Source organism: Triplophysa dalaica, chromosome 1 (assembly GCF_015846415.1).
Source record: "Triplophysa dalaica isolate WHDGS20190420 chromosome 1, ASM1584641v1, whole genome shotgun sequence".
NCBI classification, from domain to species: Eukaryota; Metazoa; Chordata; class Actinopteri; order Cypriniformes; family Nemacheilidae; genus Triplophysa; species Triplophysa dalaica.
This window is the reverse complement of record NC_079542.1, coordinates 33,179,007-33,194,630: the sequence shown is the minus strand read 5'-3', so window position 1 is coordinate 33,194,630 and position 15,624 is coordinate 33,179,007. Positions and strand designations below refer to the sequence as shown.

Below are 15,624 nucleotides of genomic sequence, written 5' to 3'. Positions count from 1 at the left end.
CAATATTAACTTGTTGTTATTATCATGCCTATTCTTGGAATATTGGCTGTTTATTAGTACTTATAAAGAACATAGTCTGCATGACCATACTCTACTTAATCCTACCCAATACCTTAACCTAACAACTACCTTACTAACTATTAATAAGCAACAAATGAAGAGTTTATTGGATGGAAAGTCATAGTTAATGGATAGTTAATAGCGCAAATAACCCTCTATACTGAAGATTGACCTAGTTCTTTGAGATTCAAATATGAATACAATCCTGTTTGCAGTCTAAAGTGAATGTAACCTTATTCATTGTGGACATTGTTCACGTATCAAAAAAACGTTACAAAACGAGCAGAGTGCAACCAACAGCCGACAGACTCCTAATGATTTCATCTCTGAACGGATCTTAAGACGTAAGACGAATGTCCAACATGACCCTCTAACACCACACAGCTTCCAGTCAGTCATCATTGATTTAGCAACACGTTTCTCTAAATGCTAACAAGAGTTCCCAAGCCAGAGACACTCAAATCAATTTCCTCACATTTCCAATGGTGACAAGGCAGAATGAACTACCATCTTCTCATTTTACAGGTTTTCCTGAGGACAGACTGACCTGCAGTACTGTTCACTACACAACAGAGCAAAAAAACAAAGGGCATGGTTCAGTCGGGTTATATATCAGACGGTTACTTGTTACAGATCGATCAGAAAATGCTCCAGTTCCAATTCCAGTGCAGTTTTTGTTTCATATAGTACATACGTGTCCATTCAGTCACCGTATTTGCTTTAAAAAAAAGGTAATTTTCCTTTGGTGATCACATTTTTTGTCGTTTATAATACAGTGACCCCAGGTTTGGTCCTTGCTGAAATGCAAACAAACCCACATGGGTCCTCTCTGGGCTAGTCGTAGTTTTCAATAATGACAGGTTTGTTGAGTCATGAGTACTCAAGTCTTTGCCCTCTAAAAAGTGTTTGCCTTTTAACACAGAAACATGATGTTCAGTCTGGCCAGTGCATTCTTGAGTTTTTGTGGCGGTAACAAACTTGAAAACCCCATGGGGCCATAGAGGTACTTTACTAGTTGTTAGCTTCACACAATACAAACTAACTTATTAAGATAATCTTTAAATGGTTGCTGTTCAGTCTCATGGGAATTCCTAACTATTATAGTATGAGGTGATTCATTATTTAATTAATGTATTATTTATTGTCATGATTCTGTCCCTTCTTGTCACGATCATGACAGAACCTCGTGTTTAATGTGGAGAAAGGCTTTTTTGTCCCCGTTGGTATTCCACATGCTCTCTCAAGGTCTCGTCTCTGTTCCTGCCCTTTCGTCTCATTATTGGTTGTTGATTAGTTCATGCCCCGCACCTGTGCTCTCTTGATTTTGATCCCATATATTGACCTCGTGTCTCTTTTCTTGTGCTGGTTCATTGTTTGTGTCATGTGGGGGAGTTCTTGTTTCATGATATTGTAGTGTAAATCATAGTTTGTGTAAATGTTATATTTAGTCATGTCTAGTTTAGTCTATTTGTCTATCTATTAGTCTATCTGTTAAGAAGTCCAGTGAGATTTTTTTGACTGTACCATAATAGTTATGGTAAGTAAAAAATTGACTAAGTAAACACTTTAAGCTATATGGTGGCAACCTTATGAATGCAACATTCATCTTTTGTAAGAAGATCAAACAGTAACGTTTTATATGTCGGTTTGTGAAAAGTGTTTGTGTGCGCCGGTTCGAGGATCTTTTATTCTCTGAGATTGCAAGTAAAGGCAAGATTCCAGCACAACATTTGTCAGTGTCACATCTGTTTTCACCTCTCGCTTCATCAGAGGTACTTTTGCCAATAATGATGAGTTTAATCATTTCTAAACAGCCAACCGATCTTCCCTTCACCATTTTAACACATTCATTCATTTACATTTATCGGAGACAGTAGATAGTACACTTTTTCATGCTTTAAATGAAGTCATTTTTTTTCACAGTGAAAGCACTCATATAAAATAACTTGGGTAAATATACTTAAAGGTCATGTGTGTAATTTTGTGGAGGATCTATTGACAGAAATGCAACATAACATACATACTGTTACTATGTCTTCAGAGGTGTATAAAGAACTTACATAACATCTTTTAATTACCTTAGAATGAGCGTTTTCTATCTAATACACCGTGGGTCCCCTTGCATGGAATTCACCATATTGTTTCTACAGTAGCCCTAAATGGATAAACTAATTTACAGAGCGTGTTTCATAAATATGTTATCTTGTTTGTGAAAAAATGAAAAACATGACCACATCTTAATTCTCTCTCAGCCTCCTTAGTGCTTCAAAAGGGAGGACTGGAGTGAACAATTGGTTGCAATTCACAGCATTACCGCTATATGCCGCTAAAATTACGTTATTATGTTTCATCAATCTCTTGATATTTATGCGTTTGTAAATGGTTTCATCCGAAACAACATACAGTTCAATGTATAGATTGTTTTATTCTGTGAATCAAACCCATGACCTATGTGTTGCTAACACAATGCTCTTCCAATTGACTTTGCAAAGTGGAAAATTTCAATAATGCTGTAAAGAAAAAATCATATATTTATTCTTCATCAATGTCATTCACCGCAGGGTGAAATTATTGTAGATGCCAAATGTACAATTGATCATCAATACTTCTTTCAAACACATCTCAGTTCCAATAGTTTCCCTGAGACTGAAGTCTACAAAATAAATGTTATCCTGTGGTGCGCTCAAATATTTGCACAACATATTAAAATTTCATGCATAAAGAAGCCAAAAAATGACACTTCAAATTCAAGTCCATGGATATAATATCTTTGTCTCTCATTCTTTCTACTTTCGCATACATCGCTCGCTCACTCCTGCTATTCTCTCGACCTCTGTCAGGCAGGATGGTTCATATAAGCTCTTACAAAAAACTCACATAATTAACATCCTACAATATATAACACACATCAACCCAATAAACCCCAGGTGAAGACCCAACAGTTTAAAGGTAGATTTACGTACACCTTCAGCACTAAATAAGGCTGATGGTGAGGATCTCGACCTCCACAATTTAAAGAGGCACAGGTTTTATTTTGAGGAGGGAAAACAGGAAAGAGTTCACGTATGACTCTGTTAGCACAAACAGTGAAGGCGCAAGATGACACAAGACGTCAAGCTTATGAAAATGATAAAGTGATGGTTTAATACATTTTCATTGACATGATTTGAGGCACAAAGCAGTGCCTGACACCAACTCGTATGCTCTCTAAAGGAACTTTTTTTGTTTATATATTCAAGTTGTTATGCTTGGTTTGACTTATCTCATGCATTTTTTAGATCAGCAGAGTTGAGATAGATTTTCTTACCATTTCAAACTTTACATGAATGAAATCTTTGTTTGTTGAGTGAAAACTGAAAAAGTAGATGTGAAAATGGTGCACTTCTTAATAAATAAGCCTGATTCATATATTCAACAGTCACTTAGGCTATTTATTAAGATGCTGTTGATCGTTATCAAATTATGCAACATTGTAAATACAACAGTGCTTTTTATTTATGCTTTATATTTTGCCATTGATTGGTTGTCAGAAGGATGAATGATTGCCTTGCATTACCTTTTGGCATACAGTTAAAGGGATACTTCACCCCAAAATGAAAATTCTGTCATCATTTACTCACCCTCGAAATATATTTGGAAGAATGCTTATAACCAAACAGATCTCGATGACCATTGACTACCTTAGTAGGAAAAATGACATCATCATCATCACAAACTGTTTGCTGTCCTACATTATTTAAAAATGTCTTCTTTTGGGTTCAACAGAACAAAAAAATTCATGAAATATTTTTTTCTATGGGAGTAAGCGTGGGGCAAGATCTGTTTGGTAACAAGCATTCTTCCAAATATCTTTCTCTGTGTTCATCAGAACAAAGACATTTATACAGATTTGAAACAACTCGAAGATGAGTTACTGATGACAGAATTGTCATTGTTGGGTGAAGTATCACTTAAAACGTACCTTATGGAAAGTTTAATCAAATGTTTTGTCAAAAGAGTATTCCTCATTCAGTGAAAATTATTGTGCAAAAGGGTCATTTATAATTTAGCTACTTTCTGTTAATGATTTAGTTCTTACACACATATATACAGTATAGTACATAATTGAAGATCTCCTAAACTTTAGGACCTGAAGGCTGTAAAATATTGAGCCATTTGGCTGTTTGACATAAATTTGCCACTTTTGGAGATGCATCTTTGCAGGTCATAGAGGAGTTGTTTATTCGCTTTGAGTCGTTATTTAGATTATGCGTCTGGATTTAGAAAATATACCCTGTACAATAAATTTGTTTGAAAGTGTTATTTTCTTTCATATAAGAAATGTGAACTCATAATACGGAGCTGTGCAATATTTAAGAATACATGTATTTATGCTTACTAAGCATATTTTCAGCATGCAGTAAAACACATTGAGGTTCTCTGGTGTTTCTGTATGTGTGATGATTAATGCAGCTCACAATCAAATAATGTTGACTGTCGCAAAAGAGAAAAAGCCCCCAAGTCTTCTTTCTTTCTTTCTTTCTTTTACATAAAGGCCGTCTTTAATACTTTTTGATACCACTTATCTTATTCTGTTATTTAAATTTCTACCTTTTTTTAAATCTCTGTTTACACTTCGTTTTAATGTCTATTTACATATATTTCCATATCTTACTATTTCACTATTCAATATCTCACAACAGATATCTTTTTTTTTTCTGTATTTGCTTACAACAAGTCGTAGCTGCAATTTACAGCTTGTCCAGCGAGTAAAACTGTGAAACTGAAATGCGAAAAAAGCAAAACTGTTTGAAAATTTCTGAAACTTTCTGCATTCCCTTTTGCACAAACAAAAATGTATCAAAGATAAAGCCAATAATTCCCGACACCACACCAGCATCCATTTCAATGAAACATGCAGAAGAGAATCGGCTCTTGACATGAGTCCAGGCGGCTTAGCATCGTGACCCACAGTAACTGCACTTCAGGTGGTGTATAAGGAGACAGACACAATGACCCGGCTCTTGGTTCTGGCTCATCAAGGCTGATTTGAGGGATGGGCTGCAAGGCAGAGCAGCAGAGCGTGGAAAGGCATGTTGCCGTGGTGACAAGGGGTGGGGAAAGAAAATAGTCCTACCTGATCTCACATCCCGTGGAGCAGAAAGTGTAGATAAAGTGTGTTTCCCGATGCATGTTGAGCGGCGGCTGGAATTCTGAGGCAGTGGGTGCTGCTACTGCAGCGCTCCAGCCCTTACTGTTACTGCATTGCTTCTGAAGACAGACACACAGAGAGAGAGAGAGAGAGAGAGAGAGAGAGAGAACAGTATAGTGAGAGCATGTGCAAGTCAGGTGGGGAGGATAAACAGAAACAAGCAATTTACTTATCCAAGACATCAATAAGATATAATGGAGAGCTAATGGAAACTTTTGCTTAACTCTCACCTCGGTCTCATGATATTTCTTTTGAGAAATAAATATGTCACAAACTGAGCTCAGACTTGTCAAGTCTGCAATCAAGAGTCAATATCATTGAAGATCTAAACATATTCACTCAAACATTTCCCAACAAATTGACCCATCCAGATAACTTCACCATCATCTATATCCATTATACATCTCCGTACTTTTTCTTGTATTTCAAAAATTTCACTCTCATTTGTTTTTGCTTTCACTCTCCTAAGCAACATTATCCGAGACTTATATTGAGACTCAACAGAGAAACCTCCTGAGTTAAGAAAGAGCAAACCTCAAAACAACCAAGCAGCAACAAATCATTTTATACTGTATAAATGACCATAACTCACAACTCTTTCTCGAGATTTTCGAGCATACAGCATGTGTGATGAAGTGTCTGGTGGTGATGCTGATAGAAGAAGACAGCCGGCAGAGATTCTCTCACCTCGGTGTTCTGGATGTTTCTGTCAGAGACCTGCGCTGTGCGCTCGTGCGCTGTCGGTACAGGTGCAGCGCGGTCTGCCGGCTGTCATCGTTCCCGACTGCCACGAAAACACACCGCCTTAACAAGGACAAACAAGATCTCAGTAAGCAAATGAAGCCTGTGTGGAACACCTCAGCAAAAATGACAGTTCTGACTGTATTTATTTACACCCTCAAATCCATTCAAACCATTCTGCATATGCTTTTCACAGGAGCGCAAATGGAGAAACGTGGCTCTTTTATCATACAATGACATTTTAATGACATTCATTTGTCAAATTTAAAAACATGACGGAAACACGCCGTCAAAGTTGTTTACTGGCTATAATTTGTGTGCTTGGTAATGTAAGCTTCACTCACAAAGCGTTCAAATCTCATTGCGTCATCGCGTAACAGCAACGTCACTGATAAAAATCCATTGGATCCGACTTAATTCAGAGCAATGTCTTGGTTTGAAGTAGAATTAAAGGATGATGACTGTTTTCAAACTAAAACTTAGCCCACATTCAGAGCTTATTTTGATAGCTCACGTGCAGCAAACTGTTGAAAACATTTTTTTAAATTTATTAAAACATGTGGATGAAGGAAAAACGAGGAAAAACGGTTTCTCCAAAACAGCTATGAGAATAATGAAAAGCAAATAGAAACTTCTTTATAGTCTGACATGTGTATCTTCTGAAAGATCTAAATAATTGTGAAAGCTTGAATTTAAACATTTCAATGCAATCCCTCCAAGACCAGAAGTATTGAGTGTGTGAACGTTTTTCTATATACAGTAATGGGCAAAGTTGGCATTCAACATTCAAAACTACATTCAAAACGAAAGTTATTCCCGCGACTCATTGTGATTTACGTCTTATAAAGCGATTTGATCGATCATTCCAAGAAAGGAATTGTTATTTACAACGTTATAAGCAATGCAATGCATTGCACAGCCACAGGTAATCGGTTTGCGCACGAGATAGGTCGCGTTCTTAAACGCGTTTTGTGCTTTTGAAAGGGGCAGGGATGACTTTTGTGTTGAATGTATTTGCGTTTTTAATTCTATTGATTTAACTTTAATTAATTTAAACAAATATGTCTTTTTGAAAAAACAATGCCACCCACATCTTGGATGTACTGGAGGAATGTGGGTGAGTAAATTAATAGCAATTTTGTGGTAAAGTAACGCATTAAGGAATATAAAATACAATTAAAAAGACAATAACCCTTTTAATTTAATATCTTGAAAAGGTACAAATACTGGAGGCAATATTTGTTTGCATGTTTTAATATATGGCATATAAGTAACAGCAAAACGCAATAAATAACACGAAGAGATGAGGATATAGTTAAAAACTGGCCAGCATCCTATTTATATTTTTGGAATCTGGCCCTCAAAGAAAAGTAGTTGAAGACTCCTGCGCTATAGTCAAGACTCAAGACCTCAGTTTAATCTCATCCACAAAGTCATTTAAAAGACAGAATTTGGGACACTGTTTCAATCACTTTAGTGGGTTATTACGCAATACACAGGAGGATCGCCCCCTGCTGGCCTCAATAACACCTCTTCCAGAACCAACAAGGAGTCTTTTTCTTCAGAAAGTTTTGGAGAGACATGAGAAACAAATTTTATTAAATCACAAGCTTTCAAACCAGAATTTTTTTTTGCGGTGGCAAGAGAACGTCAGTAAAAATACAGTAATCATAAACTACTTTACTGTGAAAAAGAAAGAATGACGAAATGTATGCATTAGAGAAAAGTTTTGTATATTTTATCATTTCCAAGCCTAGCTGATATACATGAGATTGCTATTCATATGAATCTGTTTAGTAGCTTAAGTTAACGTAATTCAGGTGGTGTCATAAAATACAAACGTAGTAACACATTAAACTAAATAAATAATGCATGGCTGTATATAAATGTGCATGAACACATTTAAAAACTACTCAGTAAAATATTAATAGTATACTGAAAAGGCTTAAAATGACATAGTTGACATTAATGACCGATTTTTCATTCTTTAAGCTTATCAGCTTTAAGGTAAAACAGAAGCAACTGCTTGAATTGACTCTCAGTTTGATCATTTTCATTGTATTTAAAAGAAGATGACCTCTGAAGAAGATAAGGGTTTGACCTATGAATACTAAAACTTATCCAACATCAAGATCTACATCACTCCTGGGTTTTGATCTGTCGTTCCTGCCTTATCCTCCGGATGTTAATGGATGGGTTGGTTCATCTTTGCCTGGAGGGCATGTGTAATGAAGTGAAGGTCAGCATTGTGCTGGATCTTCTTGCTCCACTTGATTCACACTAGGTCAAGGTTCTTAATTTTGGGTTGCTATGTTTTATCTATTGGTTACATAGCAATGACATGGCAACCATCCATTTTACTCTACATCAAAACTGAACAATAATGTTACTTGAACGATTTGTTTTTTCCCCGTCTTTGTGTTTTATCAGTCTTTTAAAAAAAGGCCACCTCAGCACACTGAGAATAAAAACACATCCTCCTCACCTCAGCCAAATTCTGATAAACAAACAGGTGTCTAATATTCGGAACACCACATCTCATACATATCAAAGAAACCATCATACATACAGTCCAAAAGTAAAGTGGACTTCTTGTGTTATACTTATCTGGGTAAACATGACGAAATGTAAATTTTTGTTGTGCTTTTCCAAATGTCTACTTCATTGAAAATGTCTGGTTGGTATAAAGTGCATATTTTTTTCTTGAATGAGCCACATAAAGCACATTGTCTAGGTTTCTTGACCAACATTTTTACGATGTATAAAGAACCGTGAATTGTTCGCTTAAAGTGGAACAGAAAGCCACACTGACATTTAAAGTGACAGTAAATGTTTATGAGGTGTAACGGAATGTCGGTGTTAGAACAAACATTTATAAAGCTCGAGACATTCTCTCCCCTCTCTGTTTAAGTGATTCTACATTACGAGAAATGACTGGAGAGCCGCAACCCGATGGCGCATGTACTGTCAGAAATATAAAGCCAGGAGACTTTGTGGGACATTGACCCCAATTAAGATCTATTCCTGGAATAAATGAGGGAGTTCTGGAGGCACAGATTAATGAGCAAAAGCTCCATGGAAATCCAGGATGAGTCATGTGCTTCACTGATGTGTCAAAATAAACACGTTTAGGAGAATTTTAAGATCATTCGACCTTACGCTGGTGCAAAACTTTGACCATGTGCTTATAAATGCATTACAGTAATTTGGCTAGTAAGTAAAATGATAGATCATATTAGAGATTAAATTGTTGTTTGTTTTAAACCAAAAATACAAATGAAAAATGATGCTCAATCTTTAATGTTTATGTGTTTATGTACTGCATTCAAAAAGATGTTTGAAATCCGAAAAAAAAACATAAAATAATAACTATGTTTTAAATGTTTTGATTCATGCAAGTTTTTACATGCTAACAGTTTTTGGAGTAGATAATAATGGTTCAAAAGGGGCTTGTAAAAATAACATCACAAAACCATACTCTAAGACAGAAAATAGACATTCTAATGGTTTACAAATACTAAACCATAACTGTCTATCATTAAACACAAAATGTATTTTATGTCTTTTGTTTATGGTCTTCATCCACCAGAATTCAATTGTGTATTGGTTCCCATCCAGCAGATATCATCCCACCAAAAGAACCCATCACATTACCAACAGAGATCATTATAGTTTCTATTGAAACCCCAACAAATTGCCATTATAAACATTAAATCCTTTAGCATTTCTGATCTTGTCTTTATGATCCAGCTAACAGAATAGCAATGTATTTTCCAAGTCCACTTCAACATGCACCCACTTGAAGCTGCTGCGTGGAGTATGCATTAATTCCGGTGAAGTCTCGCGGTGTTCACGCCAGCTCTCGGACATCTCGCGTTTGTCGGGCTGCAACAATTCTGCCACAAGCACCGACAGAAACGAGACGAAACGCCGTCCAGCTTTGCGCGATCGCCGCTCGCGTCTTCACACGCGGGTCTGAATTGAGTTTGCGCGTCACAGCCACTCGGAGCGGATCGCGCGCGGACGGGGCTTTTTTCCTGCGTATTGTGCGTCATTTCTGCGTTTCTGCATTTGCACCCGGGGAATATGGCAACACCCGCCGCCGTGAATCCATCGGGTGAGTACGCATCGCATGCTTACGCTTTTAAACAATAGACTTGCGATATTAAAACGGACGTTAGTGCGCAATGTTGTGTTTTGGTGCTAACAAAAGAAAGTAGAGGCTGTGGGCGCACCCCCTTCCCCCACACATGTAACAACGGAGCGACATAATAATCTTAATTTCCTCAATTGTATCAGTAATGTAACGCTAATTTTGCGTTAAATCGTGCGCAACAGTGCGATTATCGCGCAGTGTTTATGGTGACGTCAGAATCAAATGTAACACGTTCGGCTTTTTTGTGTTCTGGATTGTTGCTAATGCAAATGAGATGCTGAATACATTTGCCACAAGCCAGTACGTGCTTTGATTTTCATTACGAATGGATCAGATGCGTTGCGTTTAGAGCTGTGCTGCTGATGTTCAAGGTTAAAACGATGATTTTAGGCTTAAATGTATAGGATGGACAACAGCTTTACTTCCTCTGCATGTTGATTCCCTGTTTGACAGGCACACAAATACACACAGGAAAATTAGCCAGGGGGTTTTATTTGTAGTAAAACTATGGTAATGGAAATTCACCAAAAGTGAGATGGATTCTACACTTTTGCTATAGTAAAATCATGGATTGTTTTCCTAAAAGTCACAACAGTTATTGGGGTTTGGGGGGGGATGGGGGGACTTGGGACTGTCATGAGCCCATGCAAAAACTTTATCATACTTTACATATACGTGTAAAATATATACATCCTTTCAATGGAAGTAAACAACTGGGCTTTCACTTAGTTTTGGTTCTCTGTAAGCTTTTACAGATCTGTCGATACTGTCGATGAAGTCTTTTAACTGAATTGGTAGTGGTATCTGTAGATGTTGTCATGCTGCTGGAGTCACGATTGTGTAGGCATCTGTGTTCTATTACAGTCCTCACAGAATGCTGGTTTAGGTATTTGTGAACTCTGATCAAGTGCCCATGTGAGTGAATGCAGAAATCTAAACTTTTCCAAATCAGAATTAACTTGTCATGTAGATTTACATGTACAAGGGATTTCTCTTGTTCTGGTGTATAACAATGACAAAGAAATTCAATAAACAAATAGAACAATTTTGAATGTTCAAAATATATTTTAGCAACGAATAAGCTCAGATAAAGAAATCATATGGTAAATTATTATCAAAATCAGAAAGATCTTTATTGCCAAGTGTGCTTGGACACACAAGGAATTTGTCTTCGTGACAGAGGCTTCCAGTGCACATACAGGTTAAAAAAGTGACAAGGCATAGGTAACAAAATGTAAAAAATTCCAGTTATAAATATTATTGCAGTAATTTGATGTTTTTATAATACATCTCTATATTATATTTAGCATGTTTTTGGTTTAGGTAGAGGGAAATTTAAATGTATTTCTATAAACATTTTGAAAATCAAAGCAGACTTCCAGTATTACATGAAAAGTTCATTTGCAAACACAAATAATCAGATAAACAGATGAAGTTAAAAAAATCATGTTTTTACTGTTATTAATGCTTAAATAATTGTGTTTTATCATGTTAGTTTGTTGTATTTTTAGAGTTATTATTACTTAATCAAAACCAATCAGTTTGATTGATATAACTTAGAATGCACTATAAAAATTGAAATTGTTTAAAAAAATAAAGGTGGGAAAACTGCATAGAATGAGGAAGTTCAAGGAAAAAAATAAATTTTGAAATATGTAGAATATCGTATTACATAGAGGAAAGGAGATTTGACCTTTTGTGTCTTGTAATCCTAAAACAAGCTTTGACTTGATTGTCAAATAATAATAAGTATAATATTATCTGCTGCCTTCGAAAATTATTTCCAATAATGACTTCAAACAGTATCCTCACTGTAATTTTGTACAGTATTTTGTACATATATATATATTTTTGTTAAGTGAATAGAGTACAAAGCTAGAAGGTCCCTATCTGTCACTGTTAGTTATGTTATGTATATATCAAATAGTAATCAGTTAGATATTTTCCTTAAATAACTCGCATTACTGCTCCTAATGCAATAATTGCAAAGTGCTTGTAGGAATACTAATGCAACACTGCGTCCGTTAAACTCTCGGCAACAAATTTGCATACCTCCGGCAAATCAAACACAGAGTTGGTGACTGATTCATAGAACAGAAACTTTCCGCCGTTCCATTTATGCAGATCGGGCTCGCCGTGGGCCTCAGTAAATTACGCTCCGTGATTCCATTACTTCAACTAATACCTTTTTCCCCATGTGAGCAATTCTTTCCCCGCCACCTCATTGTAAATGCAAATGTGGTGAAATGAATAAGAATGCGAGCGTTATTAGCACCTGGCCGACACGGCGAGCAGCCAAACGTGCTTTTGAATGCACAGGAGCATTCTGGGGTGCAGTCACGTGATCGAAGTTGAACTGAAGGGCACTTTGTTTTAAAGTCAGCGCAATTTTCTTTCGCCCGTCCAAGAAATGTGTGGGCCAGCTGTACTCATACCTTTGTGTCCAACAATGGCTAACAAAAGTCAGCCTGTGATAAGAACGTGTTTTTGACAAATAGCGTAGGCCGGTTGGTCAATAGGGATTATGGACACAGTTGATTAGCAACAGTTTGGGTTGTTTGCCGACCTCTTGTATCTGTAAAGGAAGCCTTTCTTTTGAGATGGGTGAGGGATAAGCATTTTCTGTGGATTTGCTAAGAGCAAATTGTGTGTTTCTAGAACATATGGTGTCCTACACGTGTCACCTGTAGACGGGAGATTTGTGTTTGCTTTGTTTCCTTTGGGGTGTAAATCTGAACTCTTTAAATCTGATATTTGGATTGAGCAGAAAGTCTGTACGGATCATGTTTGTCCATCATCCCCTGTGAGATTATTTGTTTATTTGACCAGATTTAGGAGATGTTGCAAACCACAAGTTTTTCTTTTAATTGCACAGCCTCGGTCGTACGTGGGGTTTGGCAAAAATAAACATATCTGATTGGGTGTGATGATTTTGTTCGATGTAATTCACTACTGATGTGATTACTAGGTGGTTTTGACCAGATGTGTTTTGAATTTGGAAATAATTGAATAATGATACTGTATGTATTCTGTGTGTGCGCACAATCTTGCTTCTTAAAGGAACAGTTCACCCAAAAATGAAAATTCTGTAATCTAATTTAATCACCCTCAAATTGTTCCAAATCTCTACACTGTAAACCCAAATGTTCAAAATAATCAAACAGATTAAGTAATGTAAACTTAATTTTATAAAAAAGTTGTACTTACTTAAATATTTTAAGTTCCTGAAACAATTTTTTTACTTTTGAGTGAAGTATAATGATCATTTTTGATTAACTAGGAAGTTTTTACTAAAACTCAAAAAATGGATTTACTCCTTATTCATTTTACTTAATTTAAATTAATTCCAAACAATTGGTCAAGAAGGATTTCCAATTCCCAGCATGCTCTGCGTCAGACTGCATTAGGAGTGTAGAATTAAATAAATCATTATTTACATGTTTTTAGGAAAGTTAAAGTATTGTTAGTGTTTAATGTTCACTTCTCTTAGATATTTAGAAGATTTTGACATATTTTTAAGTATTGTGGTTACCATTGTTTAGAAGAGTGTTGCATGTGCTTAGGCTCTGCAAAGCTACATTTGACCTGAAACGGGTGTTATGTTACCAGTGAGCAGGAACTGTGCTAATACCAGTTCTGAGATCAGTCTCTTCTTGCCCATTTTGGGATGCATAAGTCAAAGTGTTTGATTAAGACTAAGAAATATGTACAATAGAAAAACTGAAAGAATTTAGTTTAGTTTACTTAAAAATGTAGTTATTTAAGTTCTGTCTACTTAATTTCATGAAAATGATCAATTAAATATTTAAGTTGAACTTGCTTAGATTTGGTTAGAACTTTAACTTAACAGTAATCAAAAATGAAAGTTCTGCTTACTTAAACCAAGGACCTCTAAACCTCCAAATGTTTGAGTATTGCCAACTTATCCGGGTTTACTGTGTTTAATTTTTTTGTTCTGATGAACAAAAAATATATTTTGAAGAATGTTGGATAGCAAACAGTTCAGTTTTTTACTACTATGGAAGTCAATGGTGGCCAAGAACTGTTTGGTTACAAACAACGTTTCTCATCAAACAGATTTGGAACAACTCAAGGGTGAGCAAATGAAATGACAGAATTTACAATTTTGGGTGAACTGTCCCTTTAAAATTCCAGAGATACTTGTGAACGCGTGAGAGAAGTATTTTAGCATGTTTTTGATTTTCACTTGAAATATCCAGAGGGTTTGGCAGTGAACTAATTTTTCAGTTGCGTAACAATGGTTCAGAAGTGATGTTGTTACAAATTTGTTGCTCTCAGAAGGATTTGATTGTGTTAATGATTTAGTTTGTAGTTTGTCCCTTCAGACTTCATAAATCACTGCCACTCAAAAGCACTGTTTGTTTTCTCAGAGCGGTGAATTGAGAAACTTATGTTTCTTCCTGGAAATATGCCAAGTGGCCTTTCATTTCATATGCACAAATGCAATATTTCTCCAGTCGCACAAACACCCTGCTCTGCCTTTCGCTTTAATGTAAAGAAATATTTTATCCAGATGAAGAACTGATGTGAGTTATTGGGCGTCCCAATCAAAAATGACTCGAGATGACCTGCCAATGATGGAACATGATATCAACATGTGAACCATTTTTTACCCAAACACGAATGTGAGATTCAGTGGGATGACAGAGAGAAAGATTATGTGGGATGTTTTAGTCTTTTTGGCCAGGGAAAAATGACAGAAATAAATTAAGAATAGTGGAATTAATGAGTTAAAATTCTCATTTTGGTTATTTCTAGTATATGGCTCCTATGCTATACTCCATTGGTTTATAAATGTCTTCTGATGCGAAATCATGTTTGTGTAAGAAAACAATTTTTATTTTACCAATAATTTTGGTAAACTTTTCTTTAAATATTTGATCACTAAATAGGTTATATTTTTTATATTTATTTTTAAGATATGAGTATACTGTGTTTTCCGTCACTGTTTCTTTATGGTATTTTACAGTATTTCTGTTGTGGCTAGTATATTGCGTTTACCACAGTTTCCCAAGATTTTGGGTAATGCTACAAATCCCAAAGTTGCTAGTCAGTTTCTTAACATGTTAACATTTTAACTGTGTAATCTGAAATCTAATCAATGCAAACTTATTGTATCTGATAGGTTGATATTACATTTCTGTAGTTAGTGTATATTTAAATTAATCATGTAGTGGTGTCGCAATATACTGCCATTGGTAATAATCCTAATAAAACAATAATCGATACTGTGTTCATTTCACACGTAATAGTGAAAATGAATCTGCACCCATTTTAAGTTTTGTGTTAAGATTTACAATAGTTAACTCTCTCTCCCACTTGTATTTTACTTTGTGTGATTCTTTGGCCAAACACAGAAAAAAAAATACAAAAAAAGGTACATTTGACTAATAGCTTTTATTTATATTTTAGAAACATTTCTATAGATATCACAATGATATCATTGTTGTTACTC

At 35.8% G+C, this 15,624-nt stretch overlaps 1 protein-coding gene across 3 annotated transcripts in view; it reads left to right on the top strand.

Moving 5' to 3' along the window:
• Window positions 1–9,841: 9,841 nt before the first annotated feature.
• arnt2 (aryl-hydrocarbon receptor nuclear translocator 2) overlaps window positions 9,842–15,624 on the top strand; it is a 64,804-nt gene continuing 59,021 nt past the window's right edge. For all 3 annotated transcript variants that reach the window (XM_056744783.1, XM_056744782.1, XM_056744781.1), the window contains exon 1: window positions 9,842–10,109. In XM_056744783.1, the coding sequence (XP_056600761.1) occupies window positions 10,079–10,109 (31 nt within the window). In that variant the 5' untranslated portion in view covers window positions 9,842–10,078. The remainder of the gene's footprint in view (window positions 10,110–15,624) is intronic.